Source organism: Salvelinus alpinus, chromosome 12 (genome assembly GCF_045679555.1).
Source record: "Salvelinus alpinus chromosome 12, SLU_Salpinus.1, whole genome shotgun sequence".
Lineage (NCBI taxonomy): Eukaryota > Metazoa > Chordata > Actinopteri > Salmoniformes > Salmonidae > Salvelinus > Salvelinus alpinus.
In genome coordinates, this window is record NC_092097.1 from 2,489,293 (window position 1) to 2,507,419 (window position 18,127).

General features: G+C 44.1%; 1 protein-coding gene across 8 annotated transcripts in view; it reads right to left on the reverse strand.

Moving 5' to 3' along the window:
* LOC139535357 (receptor-type tyrosine-protein phosphatase T) overlaps positions 1-18,127 on the reverse strand; it is a 504,254-nt gene that overhangs the window by 321,404 nt on the left and 164,723 nt on the right. For all 8 annotated transcript variants that reach the window (XM_071334697.1, XM_071334695.1, XM_071334698.1 and 5 more), the window contains exons 4-6: positions 8,261-8,342; positions 7,267-7,382; positions 6,368-6,542 (exon numbers count right to left, since the gene is read on the reverse strand). In XM_071334697.1, the coding sequence (XP_071190798.1) occupies positions 6,368-6,542; positions 7,267-7,382; positions 8,261-8,342 (373 nt within the window). The remainder of the gene's footprint in view (positions 1-6,367; positions 6,543-7,266; positions 7,383-8,260; positions 8,343-18,127) is intronic.

The window sequence follows — 18,127 nt, forward strand, 5'->3', positions numbered from 1 at the left end:
TTTGGATTGTTGACCTCTGCCTACCCTTAGCCTGCCGGCCGTCCGGTACCGTTGCCCCACCTCTGGTTTACTGACCCCTGCCTGCCCCTGTTAGAACATTAAACCATTGTCAATTTGACGTGTCTGAATCTGGGTATTACCTTGATTCCTGATAAACCATTGGCCTACCTTTTAAAATAGCTTAAGATTAAGAAGAAAATCAAATTGATCTGATTACATAAGATGATTTATAACAGTATTTTGGTCTGCAAAGCTTTCTGCTAGAAACAAGCTGTAAAATACCTGGGAAAGATGTGACGCCAATATATTTGGGGATATACAGTGCACTCGGGAGGTATTCAGACCCCTTGACTTTTTCCACATTTTGTTACGTTACAGCCTTTTCCTACAATGGATTAAGTTGTATTTTTCTCTAATCAATCTACACACAACACTTCATAAAGACAAGTCGAAAACAGGTTTATAGACATTTTTGCAAATAAAATACAGAAACACTGTCACGCCCTGGCCTTAGTTATCTTTGTTTTCTGTAATATTTTGGTCAGGGTGTGACAGGGGGGATGTTTGTGTGTATTTGTCTCGTCTTGGGTGGTTGTATGGTATAGGGGGTTTTGGTAGAGTGTATGGGTTTGTGTTGAGTGTAGGTATCTAGGTAAGTCTATGGTTGCCTGAATGGTTCTCAATCAGAGACAGCTGTCATTCATTGTCTCTGATTGGGAGCCATATTTAAGGCAGCTATAGGCATTAGGCTATTGTGGGTAATTGTCTATGTCTATGTGTAGTGGTTAGTGTCAGCACTATTTTGTTTGTTGTTTTGTTCGTTTGTTCGTCTTCATAATAAAAGAAGATGTCTTTCTATCACGCTGCGCCTTGGTCCTCTATTCAAAGTTACGACGATCGTGACAAACACCTTATTTACATAATTCAGACCCTAGCTCAGGTATATCCTGTTTCCATTGATCATCCTTGGGATGTTTCTACAACTTCATTGGAGTCCACCTGTGGTTAATTCAATTGAATGGACATGATTTGGAAAGGCACACACCTGGGTATTTAAGGTCCCACAGTTGACTGTGCATGTCAGAGCAAAAACCAAGCCATGAGGTCGAAGGAATTGTCCGTAGAGCTCACAGACAGAATTGTGTCGAGGCACAGATCTCGGAAAGTGTACCAAAACATTTCTGCAGCATTGAAGGTCCCCAAAAACACAGTGGCCTCCATCATTCTTACATGGAAGAAGTTTGAAACCACCAAGACTCTTCCTAGAGCTGGCAGCACAACCAAACTGAGCAATCGGGGGAGAAGGGCCTTAGTCATAGAGGTGACCAAGAACCCGATGATCACTCTGACAGAGCTCTTCCAGAAGGACAACCATCTCTACAGCACTACACCAATCAGGCCTTTATGGTAGAGTGGCCAGATGGAAGCCACTCCTCAGCAAAAGGCACATGACAGCCTGCTTGTGCTTGCCAAAAGGCACCTAAAGGACTCTCAGACAATGATAAATAAAATTCTCTGGTCTGAAGAAATCAAGATTGAACTCTTTGGCCTGAATGCCAAGCGTCACATCTGGAGGAAACCTGGTGGTGGCAGCATCATGCTGTGGGGATGTTTTTCAGCGGCAGGGACTTGGAGACTTTAGATCACTCCATAAGCTAGCTTTGCTATGGAGAGACATTTTGAAGTGGAGGACTTGATTAGCTATTCATTTATAGGTGTTGGCTAAAGCCTGTGTTGACCTTGTGTTTAACCAACCTGACAGCAGCTAGCTAGCTTAGCTTGGCAATAGCTGCAGCTGGCTAGCCTATCTAGCTAGCTGATATTTCTCTGTCACATCCCAGTTATGCCAAGATAGCAAGATGTACCAGTGTCTGGAATGTGTTTCATGAGACACTCGTTCGACAACACCGTGCTACGAAAGAAGCTTGCAACTAAGTTTTATCAGCTCATGTAAAGACACGTTACCGCTGAAACAATGTCAACAACTGTGAGTTGAATGCAAGCTTAGCTGTCAACACAATATTCTATAACTGTCTAGTTTTGTTTCATCTCATCTCTCCGTATGTCTGTTGTTAGATCTTTCCTGCGGGACAAATCCCAAAATAATATGCCTACAGGTGTAGCTACAGTGCCTTCAGAAAGTATTCATACATTTTCACATTTTCACCCATCTACACACAATAATGACAAAGTTAAAACATGTTTTTAGAGACTTTTGCTAATTTAGTGAACGTTAAATAAAAAAATCTAATTTACATAAGTATTCACACCACTGGGACAGTGCATGTTAGGCAGCAAGTACAGCTGTGAGTCTTTCTGTGTATGTCTCTATGAGCTTTGCACACCTGGATTGTACAATATTTGCACATTATTCTTGCACATGATTTACGTTGGTTGTTGCTAGACAGCCATTTTCTAATCTTGCCATAGATGTTCAAGCCGATTTAAGTCAAAACTGTAACTAGGCCACTCAGGAACATTCCATGTTGTCTTGGTAAGCAACTCCAGTGTATATTTTACCTTGTGTTTTGGGTTAGTGTCCTGCTGAAAGGTGAATTTGTCTCCCAGTGTCTCTTGGAAAGCAGACTGAACCAGGTTTTCCCATAGGATTTTGCCTCTGCTTAGCTCTATTCCATTTATTTTTTACCTCAACAACTCCCTAGTCCTTGCTGATGACAAGCATAACCATAACACGATGCAGCCACCACCATGCTTGAAAATATGATGAGTGGTACTTAGTGATGTGTTGGATTTGCCCCAAACAAAGCACTTTGTATACAGGACATAAAGTAAATTTCTTTGCCACATTTTTTGCAGTTTTACTTTAGTACCTTCTTGCAAATAGGATGCATGTTCTTGAATATTTTTACTCTGTACGGGCTTCCTTCTTTTCACTCTGTCATTTAGGTTAGTATTGTGGGGTAACTACAATGTTGTTAATCTATCCTCAGTTTTCACCAATCACAGTCATTACACTCTGTCACTGTTTTAGTCACCATTGTCCTTCATGGTGAAATCCCTGAGTGGTTTCTTTCCTCTACGGCAACTGAGTTAGGAAGGATGCCTATATCTTTGTAGTGACTGGCTATATTGATACACCATCCAAAGTGTAATTCATAACTTCACCATGCTCAAAGGGATATTTAATGTCTGCTTTTATTTTTACCCATCTACCAATAGGTGCCCTTCTTTGTGAGGCATTGGAAAACCTCCAAAAGGCTCCTTAACAGCTTCTACCCCCAAGCTATAAGACCGCTGAACAATTAATCAAATGGCCACCTGGACAATTTACATTGACCCCCCCCACCCCTCCCCCCTTTGTTTTTACACTGCTGCTATTCGCTGTTTATTATCTATGCAGAGTCACTTTACCCCAACCTACATGTACAAACTACCTCGACTAACCTGTACATTGACTCGGTACCGGTACCCCCTGCCTATAGCCTTGTTATTGATATGTAATTTTATTGTGTTACTTTGATTTGATCTTTCAACATCCACTATAGCTTGTTGAATAGATTTGGTCACATGAGAGACATTCCTTCCCCTCTTCCATCATCAGCATAGGGAAGCCCCAATACCCCTACCTACATTCGAAAACACATCGTTAATCATAATATTGAACAAAATAGGACTGATAGCACTGCCTTCAGGAATACCATAGGCATCAGATAAAATCAGATACATCTCAACATCAACTGTTCAGAGGAGTCTGTGTGAATCAGGCCTTCATGGTTGAATTGCTGCAAAGAAACCACTACTAAAGGACATCAATAAGAAGAAGAGACTTGGGCCTCCCGGGTGGCGCAGTGGTCTAGGGCACTGCATCGCAGTGCTAGCTGCGCCACCAGAGTCTCTGGGTTCGCGCCCAGGCTCTGTCGCAGCCGGCCGCGACCGGAAGGTCCGTGGGGCGACGCATAATTGGGCTAGCGTGGTCCGGGTTAGGGAGGGTTTGGCCGGTAGGGATATCCTTGTCTCATCGCGCTCCAGCGACTCCTGTGGCGGGCCGGGCGCAGTGCGCGCTAACCAAGGGAGCCAGGTGCACGGTGTTTCCTCCGACACATTGGTGCGGCTGGCTTCCGGGTTGGAGGCGCGCTGTGTTAAGAAGCAGTGCGGCTTGGTTGGGTTGTGCTTCGGAGGACGCGTGGCTTTCGACCTTCGTCTCTCCCGAGCCCGTACGGGAGTTGTAGCGATGAGACAAGATAGTAATTACTAGCGATTGGATACCACGAAAATTGGGGAGAAAAGGGGAGAAAATTAAAAAAAGATTTTAAAAAAAGAAGAAGAGACTTGCTTGGGCCAAGAAACACGAGCAATGGACATTAGACCGGTGGAAATTTGTCCTTTGGTCTGATGAGTCCAAAATTGACATTTTCGGTTCCAACCGCTGTGTCTTTGTGAGACGCGGAGTAGGTGAACGGATGATCTCAACATGTGTATTTCCCACCGTAAAGCATGGAGTAGGAGGTGTTATGGTGTGCTTCGCTGGTGACACTGTCTGTGATTTATTTAGAATTCAAGAAACACTTAACCAGCATGGCTACCACAGCATTCTGTAGCAATGCGCCATCCCATCTGGTTTGTGCTTAGTGGGACTATCATTTGTTTTTCAACAGGACAATGACCCAACACACCCCTAGGCTGTGTAAGGGCTATTTTACCAAGGAGGAGAGTGATGGAGTGCTGCATCAGATGACCTGGCCTCCACCATCACCTGACCTCAACCCAATTGAGATGGTTTGGGATGACTTGGACAGCAGAGTGAAAGATAAGCAGCCAGCAAGTGCTCAGCATATGTGGCATATACTCCTTAAAGACTGTTGGAAAAGCATTTCTCATGAAGCTGGTTGCCAAGAGTGTGCAAAGTTGTCAACAAGGCAAAGGGTGGCTACTTTGAAGAATCTGAAATATATATTGATTTGTTTAACACTTTTTTGCTTACTACATGATTCCATATGTGTTATTTCATAGTGTTGATGTCTTCAATATTATTCTACAATGTAGAAAATAGTAAAAATAAAGAAAAACCCTTGAATGAGTAAGTGTTCAAAAATGTTTGACCGGTAGTGTACTTTAAGATGGCAGGTGACACAATTACTGAACGGAAACACCTGTGTCAATTAACCACTTCCATTTGCTGTACCAATAGAAACAAGAAACACTTAACAATATTATTATTTGACCCTGCTGGTCATCTATGAACTTTTGCACATCTTGAAGAACAATCTGGCCTTAATGGCCAAGTATTATTAGAATCTCCACCTGGCACAGCCAGAAGAAGACTGGCCACCAGTCAGAGCCTGGTTTCTTCCTAGGTTGCACTGTTCCACAAGTAAATTAGTCAACGTACTGTATGTATGATGAGGCTGACTAATACATTGTTCACGCCATTCCACAGACCTTTTAACCCAGGACCAAGTTCAGGAAACTCTGAGCTAATCAACTCTCAAACACCAAGGATGCTAATCAAACACCAAGGATGAGACCAGTGGACACAGTAGCCACAAGGCCTGGATTTTAATAGTCTCCAGTCCAGCTGAGGTGCACCGATCCAGGACTGATGCACTACAAAGGCCCCTGGCTATAGGCCCACAGGCCTGAGCCAAGAAACCAGGTGCACAAACAACTCAAGGTTAGGCGGTCTACTCTGGCTTCCAGGTGCATCACAGGAGTGATTTAGTGCCAGCTTCTGCTAAGCAGGGCCAGCTTGCCCCTGTTCCCCACACATATAGGCACTGAGCGGGAATCAAAGTGCCAGATTAGCGGTTAAATATCAGCATTAAAGGTTTGTTTGGCTAGGCAAACCACCCGGGGTAGGAACAATGGCTGGCTGAATCTGGACAGGATGGGAGGAGGGAGGGAGAAAAAGAGCGAGAGAGGAGGGGGAAGCATGTTTTTCTGAGCCATATACCAAGAAGTCCTCCTTTTCTGAGGGGAGAAGTGATAGAACAAATATATAGGCTATTTCAGGTTATTTACAATGCCCTGTCAATTAATCCACTCTTTCTCAGAAGAAAGCGGAGAGTGTGCCCACCCGCCCATCCTACAATACCAGACGATTACCCAGCAGTCTACGCTATCTGTGAACCAACCCTTGTTTTCCACTCCCTTAACCATAATGTTCTCTTTGTTTTTGTTCAAGGCAAAATTAGTATGCATTAGTAAGGGGGAAATAGTGGAATGGAATGCACACTGCTGATGGTGGCTGAAATAATGAGGGGTTTGCTGCTCAGATGACTGTGGAGGAACCCAGCGGAGTTCTGACTGACTGGTAATAGCCTGGAATTAAGGAAGCCTAGCGTTAGCCTAGCCGTTAGCCTTTACCTGCTAGCTTTTAGCAGGTAAGCCGTTAGTACGTTAGCCGTACCTTTGACGATTAGCTCTGCGTAGTTGGAGACCCCGGAGCCACCATCGGAGCGGATGACACAGCGATAGCGGCTGGTGCTTCTCTGAGACGTGTCCCCGACACTGACGGTGGCCGAGAAACGCCGGTGGTTCACCACCCGCGTGACCATGAGGGCTGTGTCTTTACCATTCCACTGCTGTAGATGGAGAGAGACAGACACTTTCTTACTAACACATGTACACACAGTATTTATCACGTTGGTATGGTAAAAAAGGACAAACTCCACATATGGACATTCAAATCTGTTAACCAAAGAAACCAGCAGTATGGTTAATGTTTGTCAGAAACTGCAACTTTTTCACTGCACTTGGTCCTTACGATATCAACTCGACTATAACAATCTCCCAAAAGTAATTTATTCCAGCATGTACCTGATACTTTTTTCTGCCCTGGATACTACTCCATTGCAAATTCCATTACTATAAGATGAAAACATGCTAGTGCAGTACATTGGTGGCTGATAGAGAGGCAGTCGTCCATATCAAAATAACACTTTATACTCAGGGCACAGATTGTATGGATATCCCCACAGAGTTTATACCATTACAGTGTTTGTGCAAGTACAGCAAGGAACTGGACCATGCTGTAAGTGTAATTTCACAAGGGCGGGGTCATAACATTGCAACAGAAATCAACTAAAATGCCCTGTGTATTCTACATGATTGAAAAAGCTACAGAAGCTAGTCACTAAAGGTGGATGCATCCACAGCTACATCTATGAATTTGAGATTGGTTACTTCTCCAGCCCCATGCCTCGGGCACGGCTGCCATCTGTTATTTTTCTAATTAAAGATTGCAGCTTTAAGGTGAGAGGGATAAGATGGATGACATCTATAGTGGACCGAAGGGAAGCAACTCGCCTGTAGCCACAGTTGGTCGTGTTGTGACCACTTCCCCCCGGCGGTACACTGGAAGGTGGCGTTCTGGCCCACATTCACCTCCACATTCTGCAGCCGCAGGAAGTGAGGCGCTTTCCCTGCAAAGGGGCGGGAAACACACTCAATACAATGACTAGGCATGCATAAGCACAAACACATACTGTATCAACTGTTTGACAAGCATTGAGTAATTGAGAAAGCTGAGTTATGTGAGGAATAAAGGAAACAAATACACACAACATTAAATTACCAACAAAAGTGTTTTGTAGATCAGCGTGTTTTTTCTTTTCGTTCTAAAATCTAAAGTTACTTAAGATTTCAGGTCACCTTTCCTTCCCTTCCGTAGAATTGTCTCCCCTGGTCTGCTCAGTGCACACTAATGTCCAGCTGAAAAGTAAATGAACCGAGGCTGCTCTGTATGGCATTGAAACGGCATTGAAACGGCATCTCCTAATCTCATTTTCACCGCGCCTAGAAATGTAGGCCTAATAGTGTATTCATTGATCATTTCAATACGAGAATTTATCTTGACGTTAATTTCCCCCATTGAAGAAAAAAGCCGACTGGATTATTTTACTCTGCAATTTATTTACCTTTGCTTCCTAATCTTATTTGAATTCAGCACTGAGTGCTCTGTCCTAATTCCCAGGGAAAGCTCTAAGTCTAAGTACAGAAAGAGAAAGAAAGAAAGAAAGAGAACACATCTAGGACACTGAGTGCCTTGGAGGAGTCCAAAGATGTGAGGCAAAGACGTTCTGTCAGCTTTGAATGATGAAGGTCCTGAGTTTGTTCCTTTTTCTGTGTTCCGCAATCTACCTAGTCCTCCCTCTATTCCCCTCGGTCTGTGTGTCCCCCACTCCCAAACACACACACACACACACACCAAATACACACACATACACACACACACCAAACACACAGCCTGTTATCCAGAAGTGTGAGACCAGATGATGCTCCATGGGGTAGTGTCACTTACGGCATGGGTGGGCCAACACTCGGACCTCGTCCACCGCGATGAACCCTGGATGGCCCTGTACGGATACAGACTCGAATATCACCTACCGCAAAGGGGGAGAGGAAGAGAGATGGGGAGAGATGGGAGTGGGGAGAGAGAGGAGAGAGTGAGAAACACAATTTGTACAGGCATTTTTCGTTACCCCTGCAAAACTCACCTGGACACCCTGTAAGAACGGCATCCACCATGCTGTCAACAACATTCGCCACCTCTAACTACACACCCTTCAAAATGCAAGCTTTTCGCCACATTGACAGCAGCTCTTTCCATTGGGACAGCTGCAGCAATATCTTCACGTCATAATTAACAAACAATATAGGCGGATTGCTGCTGCTGTTCACATATGGGCCTGGCAGAATGTGCAGGCCAGTAGAGCCGTGCCATGTGCTTGGGACATGTGGGGCTCACACAGGGCTCTCGGTGAAGGCTGCCAGACTGGGAAGAGGGACTCAGGCCTTCAGGTCTCTGTGGCCAGAGAGAGACAAATACGTATTTCACATTATAGGGCCAACCCGAACCCGACTCTGTTATTTTATTTCCACATTGTCCTTTGCAGCACGTTCCTACAACTATGTTTGATGTGTAACCAGGCCAGCCCAGTACAGCTTGGCTTGGCTCAGCTCGGCGTGCTCATCAAGCTGAGCTGACAAGGTAAAAATCTGTCGTTCTGCCCCTGAACAAGGACGTTAACCCACGGTTCCTAGGCCGTCATTGTAAATAAGAATTTGTTCCTAACTTACTTGCCTGGTTAAATAAATAAATAAAATCAAAGGACAAGAGAGAGGGCTGGAGGCGGAGCCTCCTTCCAACAGGTATAGTCAGGTGTTTTAGTCATAGCAAAAGCCTCCAAGGTTGTTGCTTTGCTCATAATAGGTTAGGTTTGGGGGAAATAACTAAATGGGTAGCTTTTTATACGGAATGTTAAACACCAGTCACAACGTCAACAGTGAAGAGGCGACTCCAGGATGCTGGCCTTCTAGGCAGAGTTGCAAAGAAAAAGCCATATCTCTGACAGGTCAATAGACACTGAACAGAGGGACTCTGCCTAGAAGGCCAGCATCCCGGAGTCGCCTCTTCACTGTTGCCGTTGAGACTGGTGTTTTGCGGGTACTATTTAATGAAGCTGCCAGTTGAGGACTTGTGAGGCGTCTGTTTCTCAAACTAGACACTCTAATGTACTTGTCCTCTTGCTCAGTTGTGCACCAGGGCCTCCCACTTCTCTTTCTATTCTGGTTAGAGCCAGTTTGAGCTGTTCTGTGACGGGAATAGTACACAGCGCTGTTAGAGATCCTCAGTTTCTTGGCATATTCTCGCATGGAATAGCCTTCATTTCTCAGAACAAGAACAGACTGATGAGTTTCAGAAGAGATTCTTTGTTTCTGGCCATTTTGAGCCTGTAATCGAACCCACAAATGCTGATGCTACAGATACTCAACTAGTCTAAAGAAGGCACATTTTATTGGTTCTTTAATCAGCACAACAATTTTCAGCTGTGCTAACAATTTCAAAAGGATTTTCTAATGATCAATTAGCCTTTTAAAATGATTAACTTATATTAGCTAACACAACGTGCCATTGGAACACAGGAATGATGGTTGCTGATAATAGGCCTCTGTACGCCTATGTAGATATTCCATAAAAAAGTTATTTCCATTTGTAGCCGTTTCCAGCTACAATAGTAATTTACAACATAAAAAATGTCTACACTGTATTTCTGATCAATTTGATGTTATTTTAATGGACAAAAATTAGATTTTCTTTCAAAAACAAGGACATTTCTAAGTGACCCCAAACTTTTGACCGCTAGTGTATATGTATTTTTGTATTAATGGAAAATGAAACATTAATATTATTTGATAAGATAACCCCCTGAGTCAATACGTGTTAGAATCACATTTGGCAGCTATTACAGCTGTGTCTTTCTGGGTAAGTCTAAGAGCTTTGCAAACCTGGATTGTACAATATTTGCCTATTATTCTTAAATAAATTCTTCAAGCCCTGTCAAGTTGGTTGCTGATCAATGCTAGACAGCTATTTTCTAGTCTTGCCATATATTTTCAAGCCGATTTAAGTCAAAACTGTAACTAGGCCACTCAGGACTATTCCATGTTGTCTTGGTAAGTAACTCCAGTGTATATTTAGCCTTGTGTTTTATGTTATTGTCCTGTTGAAAGATGTATTGGTGTCTGTTGGAAAGCAGAATGAACCAGGTTTTTCTCTAGGACTTAGCCTGTGCTTAGTTATATTCATTTGATTTTATCCCCCCCCAAAATTAATTAGTCCTTGCAAATGACAAGCATACCCATAACATGATGCAGCCACCACCATGCTTGAAAATATGAAGAGTGGTACTCAGTGATGTGTTGTGTTGGATTTGCCCCAACCATAATGCTTTGTACAGTATTCAGGACAAAAAAGTAACTTCTTTTCCATTTTATTTGCAGTTTTACTTTAGTACCTTATTGCAAACAGAATGCATTGTTTTCACTCATTTAGGTTGGTATTATGGCATATCTCAAATGTTGTTGATCCATCCTCAGTTCTCTCCTATCACAGCCATTTAACTCTGTAACTGGTTTAAAATCACCATTGGTCTCATGATGAAATCCTCTCCAACTGAGTTAGGTAGGACACCTTTATCTTTGTAGTGTCTTGATACACCATCCAAAGTGTAATTAATTACTTCACCTTACAGATAATTTTATGTGCGGGGTACAGATGCGGTAGCCATTCAAAAATCATGTTAAACACCATTATTGCACACCGAGTTAGTCCATGCAACTTAGCCTGTGCTAAGTGTTATTGAGTTATTGAGTTGTTAAGCACATTTTTACTCCTGAAGTTTTTTAGGCTTTCCAAATCAAACGGGTTGAATACTTATTGAATCAAGACATTTGAGCTTTTACTTTTCTATTAATTTATTACAATTTCTAAAAACACAATTCCACTGACATTATGGGGTGTTGTACAGAAGAGTATTAGCACCAAGTGAACAGAAATAATAAATAAATGTTGATGGGTGGTGGTACTTCAATAGTTTCTGTTCTTGCATGGATAGTACTTTAATAAAGTGGGAATATTTCGAGAATCAAGTCAAAATTTAGAGAATAAAGTTACAGTTTTACTTAAAGATTAAAGTAGGGGATTTGGTTAACTCCCTGGCTTCCTGTGTGTGCCACTGTTGAAATGCCTGCAGTTAGATAACCTGGTGAAACTATACTTTAAAATTGGCTTTAGTAACAAGGAAATCCTTTCTCTTTTAGCACATGATAACCACATTATTGTAAGTAGGCCTATTAGGACCTGGAAGAGGTTGTGCCACAGATTATTTTCAGAAGGAGGAAACACATTCGGATGAGGTATTTTGTGTGGTTGGTTACATACATAGGAAGAGACAGGTGGGTTGTGTGTGTATACAGGTGTGTGTGTGTGTATGTGTGTGGGGTGGGAGTCTAATACACTTATTCAAACAGGCATCACACACAAACAAACACACACACGGTATCCCCAAAGCAATACCATTCTAAAGGCAATGGTGCGTTGTCAGACTGCGATGGAGTTGAGGTCAGGGCTCTATGCAGCCCAGTCAAGTTCTTCCACACCAATCTCGACAAAAGATTTCTGTATGGACCTCACTTTCTGCACAGGGGCATTGTCATGCTGAAACCGGAGAGGGCCGACCCCAAACTGTTGTCATAAAGTTGGAAGCACAGAATTGTCTAGAATGGCATTGTATGCTGTAGCGTTAACACTTCCCTTCACTGGAACTAAGGGGCCTAGAAAACCATGAAATTCAGCCCCAGACCATTATTCCTCCTCCACCAAACTTTACAGTTGGCACTATGCATGGGGCAGGTAGCATTATTTTTGGCATACGCCAAATCCAGATTTGTCCGTCGGAATGCCAGATGGTGGTGTGATTCATCACTCTAGAGAATGCGTTTCCACTAGTCCAGAGTCCAATAGCGGTGAGCATTACAAATCAAATCAAATTGTATTGGTCAGATGTTATTGCGGGTGTAGTGAAATGCTTGTGTTCCTAGCTCCAACAGTGCAGTAGTATTTAACAATTCACAACAATACACACAAATCTCAAAGTAAAATAATGGAATTAAGAAATATATAAATACTAGGATGAGCAATTTTGGAATGACATTTACTAAAATACAGTAGAATACAGAATACAGTCGTGGCCAAAAGTTTTGAGAATGACAAATATTAATTTTCACAAAGTCTGCTGCCTCAGTTTGTATGATGGCAATTTGCATATACTCCAGAATGTTATGAAGAGTGATCAGAAGAATTGCAATTAATTGCAAAGTCCGTCTTTGCCATGCAAATGAACTGAATCCTAAAAAACATTTCCACTGCATTTCATCCCTGCCACAAAAGGACCAGCTGACATCATGTCAGTGATTCTCTCTCAAGGATATTTCTGCCAGTAAGATTGCACCTAAATCAACCATTTATCAGATCATCAAGAACTTCAAGGAGAGTGGTTCAATTGTTGTGAAGAAGGCTTCAGGGCGCCCAAGAAAGTCCAGCAAGCGCCAGGACCGTCTCCTAAAGTTGATTCAGCTGCGGGATCGGGGCACCACCAGTACAGAGCTTGCTCAGGAATGGCAGTAAGCAGGTGTGAGTGCAACTGCACGCACAGTGAGGCGAATACGTTTGGAGGATGGCCTGGTGTCAAGAAGGGCAGCAAAGAAGCCACTTCTCTCCAGGAAAAACATCAGGGACAGACTGATATTCTGCAAAAGGTACAGGGATTGGACTGCTGAGGACTGGGGTAAAGTAATTTCCTCTGATGAATCCTCTTTCCGATTGTTTGGGGCATCCGGAAAAAATCTTGTCCGGAGAAGACATGGTAAGCGCTACCATCAGTCCTGTGTCATGCCAACAGTAAAGCATCCTGAGACCATTCATGTGTGGGGTTGCTTCTCAGCCAAGGGAGTGGGCTCACTCACAATTTTGCCAAAGAACACAGCCATGAATAAAGAATGGTACCAACACATCCTCTGAGGGCAACTTCTCCCAACCATCCAGGAACAGTTTGGTGACGAACAGTGCTTTTTCCAGCATGATGGAGCACCTTGCCATAAGGCAAAAGTGGCTAAGTGGCTCGGGGAACAAAACATAGATATTTTGGGTCCATGGTGTCACGACTTCCGCCGAAGTTGGCTCCCCTGCCTGTTCGGGCGGTGCTCGGCGGTCGTCGTCACCGGCCTACTAGCCGCCACCGATCCCTTTTTCGTTGTCTGTTGGTTGTGTCTTATTAGTTTCACCTGTGTCCTGTTGTATGTGTTTGATGAGCTTCCTTATTTATAGTATGTGTCCCCGCCCTTGTTTTGTGCGGGATTGTTTTGTGTTACGTGTGTTGTTAAGGTAGAGGTGTTTATGTTCTGGACCTGCACCCTGTGTTTTGGGTGGTCCAATTTATTTAACCTCGCCCTGTGTTTGGGCTTGTGTTTTTTTGTGTGCCGTATAAAAGTGCACCTTTTTCCCTGTGGAATTCTCTGCGCCTGATTCCTTCCTCACCCGCCTAGTCCCGCGTGACACATGGCCAGGAAACTCCCCAGACCTTAATCCCATTGAGAACTTGTGGTCAATCCTCAAGATGCGGGTGGACAAACAAAAACCCACAAATTCTGACAAACTCCAAGCATTGATTATGCAAGAATGGGCTGCCATCAGTCAGGATGTGGCCCAGAAGCTAATTGACAGCATGCCAGGGCGGATTGCAGAGGTCTTGAAAACGAAGGGTCAACACTGCAAATATTGACTCTTTGCATTGACTTTATGTAATTGATAATAAAAGCCTTTGACACTTATGACATGCTTGTAATTATACTTCAGTATTCCATAGTAAGGTTGGCGCCCCCCCTTGGTTTGTGCTGTGGTGGAGATCTTTGTGGGCTATACTCGGCCTTGTCTCAGGATGGTAAGTTGGTGGTTGAAGTTATCCCTCTAGTGGTGTGGGGGCTGTGCTTTGGCAAAGTGGGTGAGGTTATATCCTTCCTGTTTGGCCCTGTCCGGGGGTATCATCGGATGGGGCCACAGTGTCTCCTGACCACTCCTGTCTCAGCCTCCAGTATTTATGCTGCAGTAGTTTATGTGTCGGGGGGCTAGGGTCAGTTGGTTATATCTGGAGTACTTCTCCTGTCTTATCCGGTGTCCTGTGTGAATTTAAGTATGCTCTCTCTAATTCTCTCCTTCTCTCTTTCTTTCTCTCTCTCGGAGGACCTGAGCCCTAGGACCATGCGTCAGGACTACCGGGCATGATGACTCCTTGCTGTCCCCAGTCCACCTGGCCTTGCTGCTGTTCCAGTTTCAAATGTTCTGCCTGCGGCTATGGAACCCTGACCTGTCCACCGGACGTGCTACCTGTCCCAAACCTGCTGTTTTCAACTCTCTAGAGACCGCAGGAGCGGTAGAGATACTCTTAATGATCGGCTATGAAAAGCCAACTGACATTTACACCTGATTATTATTTGACCATGCTGGTCATTTATGAACATTTGAACATCTTGGCCATGTTCTGTTATAAGCTCCACCCGGCACAGCCAGAAGAGGCCTGGCCACCCCTCATAGCCTGGTTCCTCTCTAGGTTTCTTCCTAGGTTTTGGCCTTTCTAGGGAGTTTTTCCTAGCCGCCGTGCTTCTACACCTGCATTGCTTGCTGTTTGGGGTTTTAGGCTGGGTTTCTGTACAGCACTTCGAGATATTAGCTGATGTACGAAGGGCTATATAAAATAAACTTGATTTGATTTGAGTAACATCTGACAAAAATATCTAAAGACCCTGAAGCAGCAAACTTTGGGAAAATTAATATTTGTGTCATTCTCAAAACTTTTGGCCACGACTGAATACATATGAAGTGAGTAAAACATATGTAAACATTGTTAAAGTGACCAGTGATTCCATGTCTATGTACAAAGTGCAGCAGCCTCTAAGGTGCAGGGTTGAGTAACCGGGTGGTAGCCGGCTAGTGATGGCTATTTAACAGTCTGATGGCCTTGATGTTTTTCAGTCTCTCGGTCCCAGCTTTGAAGAACCTGTACTGACCTTGCCTTCTGGATGATAGCGGGGTGAACAGGCCATGGTTCGGGTGGTTGATGAACTTGATGATCTTTTTGGCCTTCCTGTGACATCGGGTGCTGTAAGTGTCCTGGAGGGCAGGTAGTGTGCTCCCGGTGATGCAGTTGTCATACCACGCGGTGATACAGCCACACAGGATGCTTTCAATTGTGCATCTTTAAAAGTTTGTGAGGGTCTTAAGGGCCAAGCCGAATTTCTTCAGCCTGCTGAGGTTGAAGAGGCACTGTTGCGCATTCTTCACCACACTGTCTGTGTAGGTGGACCATTTCAGATTGTCAGTGGTGTTTACACCGAGGAACTTTAAGCTTTTCACCCGCTCCACTGTGGTCCTGTCGATGTGGATAGAGGTGTGCTCCCTCTGCTGTCTCCTGAAGTCCACAATCAGCTACTTCGTTTTGTTGACGTTCGGGGAGAGGTTATTTTCCTGGCACCACTCCACCAGGGCCCTCACCTCCTCCCTGTAGGCTGCCTCGTCATTGTTGACAATCAGGCTCACTACTGTTGTGTCTTCTGCAAACTTGATAATTGAGTAGGAGACATGCGTGGCCACGCAGTCATGGGTGTACAGTGAGTACAGGAGGAGGCTGAGCATGCACCCATGTGGGGCCCCTTTGTTGAGGACCAGGGTAGTGGAGGCGTTGTTTCCTCCCTTCACCACCTGGGGCGGTCCGTTAGGAAGTCCAGGACCCAGTTGCACAGGGTGTGGTTCAGACCCGGAGCCCCGAGCTTGATGATGAGCTTGGAGGGTATTATGTTTTTAAAGGCTGAGCTATAGTCAATGAACAGCATTCTTATATAGGTATTCGTCTTGTCCAGATGGGATAGGGCAGTGTGCAGTGCTACGGGGCGAAAGTCAATTAGTTTAGTTACCTTTGCTTTCTTGGGTACAGGAACAATGGTGGACATCTTGAAGCAAGTGGGGACATCCAACGTTTTGCATTGCGCATTCTGATCTTAGGCTTGTGTGTGGCTGCTCGGCCATGGAAACCCATTTCATGGAGCTCCCGACGAACAGTTCTTGTGCTGATGTTGCTTTCAGAGGCAGCTTGAAACTCGGTAGTGAGTCTTGCAACCAAGGACAGACGATTTTTACGCGGTACATGCTTCAGCACTCGGCGGCCCCATTCTGTGAGCTTGTGTGGCGCACCACTTCGCGGCTGAGCCGTTGTTGCTCCTAGATGTTTCCACTTCAAAATAACTGCACTTACAGTTGGCCAGGGCAGCACTACCAGGGCAGAATTTGACAAACTGACTTGTTTTAAAGGTGGCATCCTATGAAGGTGCCACGTTTGAAAGTCACTGAACTCTTCAGTAAGGACATTCTACTGCCAATGTTTGTCTATGGAGATTTCATGGCTGTGTGCTCGATTTTATACACCTGTCAGCAACGGGTGTGGCTGAAATAGCCGAATCCACTCATTTGAAGCGGTGTCAACATACTTTTTTTGCATACAGTGTAGCTGAGACAAAATAGCCTACAATGGAGATGATCCCCTTGTTTTGCGATAACCTATGCATCCTTTATTCCTCCCATCCTTGAAGACATCACCGATAGATGGATAGTGAAAGGAGATATTACGCTAGGCTACCAACCAAGTCAGATCAGTGATTATCACTTTAGAGCCTATATAGCCTATCATCATGTATCTAATAGGTCTATATTTAGACCAATGATTATTTCAAGAAAGGGAGAATCCACCCATGAATATATTCAAACATCACCTCAGATTAGCTGCTTTGTGCATTGCAGGAGTGTTCCTTAAGTTGCCTTCCTCCCACTAAACCCCTGCTTCGTTGTTTATTCCTCCAGCAGCCGTCGGCTAGGCCTATAATTGACTTTCACTTGCCTACAGTAATGTACGATTAGCCTACAGGTTAGGGTCATCTAGTTGGCCGCTTTAGGTTTACAATGGGCTGCAAAATAGCAGTGGTGTAGCGAATTTGGAGCGCAGCTTGACATGGGACACATACACACGCATACTCCTTCGATCTCCACCAGGATCCCAAGATAATCTGTTTTATTGGGTGTGCTCACGTAGTCAACTTGCCTATAGTTGTTAGAAGGATCATTACCATAAGGGGGAAATGCTACTGTTGGTAAAGCACCATGGATAAGGTCTTTAATAGTTTCCATTATGCACAGATTTTTTGCACGGGTGTTTTGCAAGGTGTTCGCCTAGGCTACGCAGCAGAAGATTGTGTAGCGAATTCAGAGGGCACACTGTCAGGGACTTGGCCCCAGTTCTTTTAGCAATCAGTGAAAGTGCCAAGAAAGTTTTTTGTTTGTGCTAATAATGCACCATGGCCGTTAGAAGAGTGTATGCCTATAGTCTGAAATTGACAGGGGGAACATGATGTATGTGTTGTGTGTAAGTTATAAGATCATTCGATTGATAAGCATGATTTTGAAAGCCTGTTTGAACGAGTCATTAGATTGATGGCCATTTGTTTGTTTTTCCCCTACTTTTTACCGCCCACACACACAAACCTGCATACACACACAACCCGCCCATCTCTACCTACAGTATGTAACCATGGTTCCTCCTTCTGAAAAGAATCTGTGGCACAACCTCTTCCTGGTCCTAATATTTATTATAATATGATTATTATGTGCTAAAAAAGCAAGGATTTCCTAAAGCCAATTCTAAAGTATAGTTTCACCATCTAAATCAGGCATTTCAACAGTGGTGAGCACCGCATCGCACAGGACGACTTCGGCGATGTCATCTAT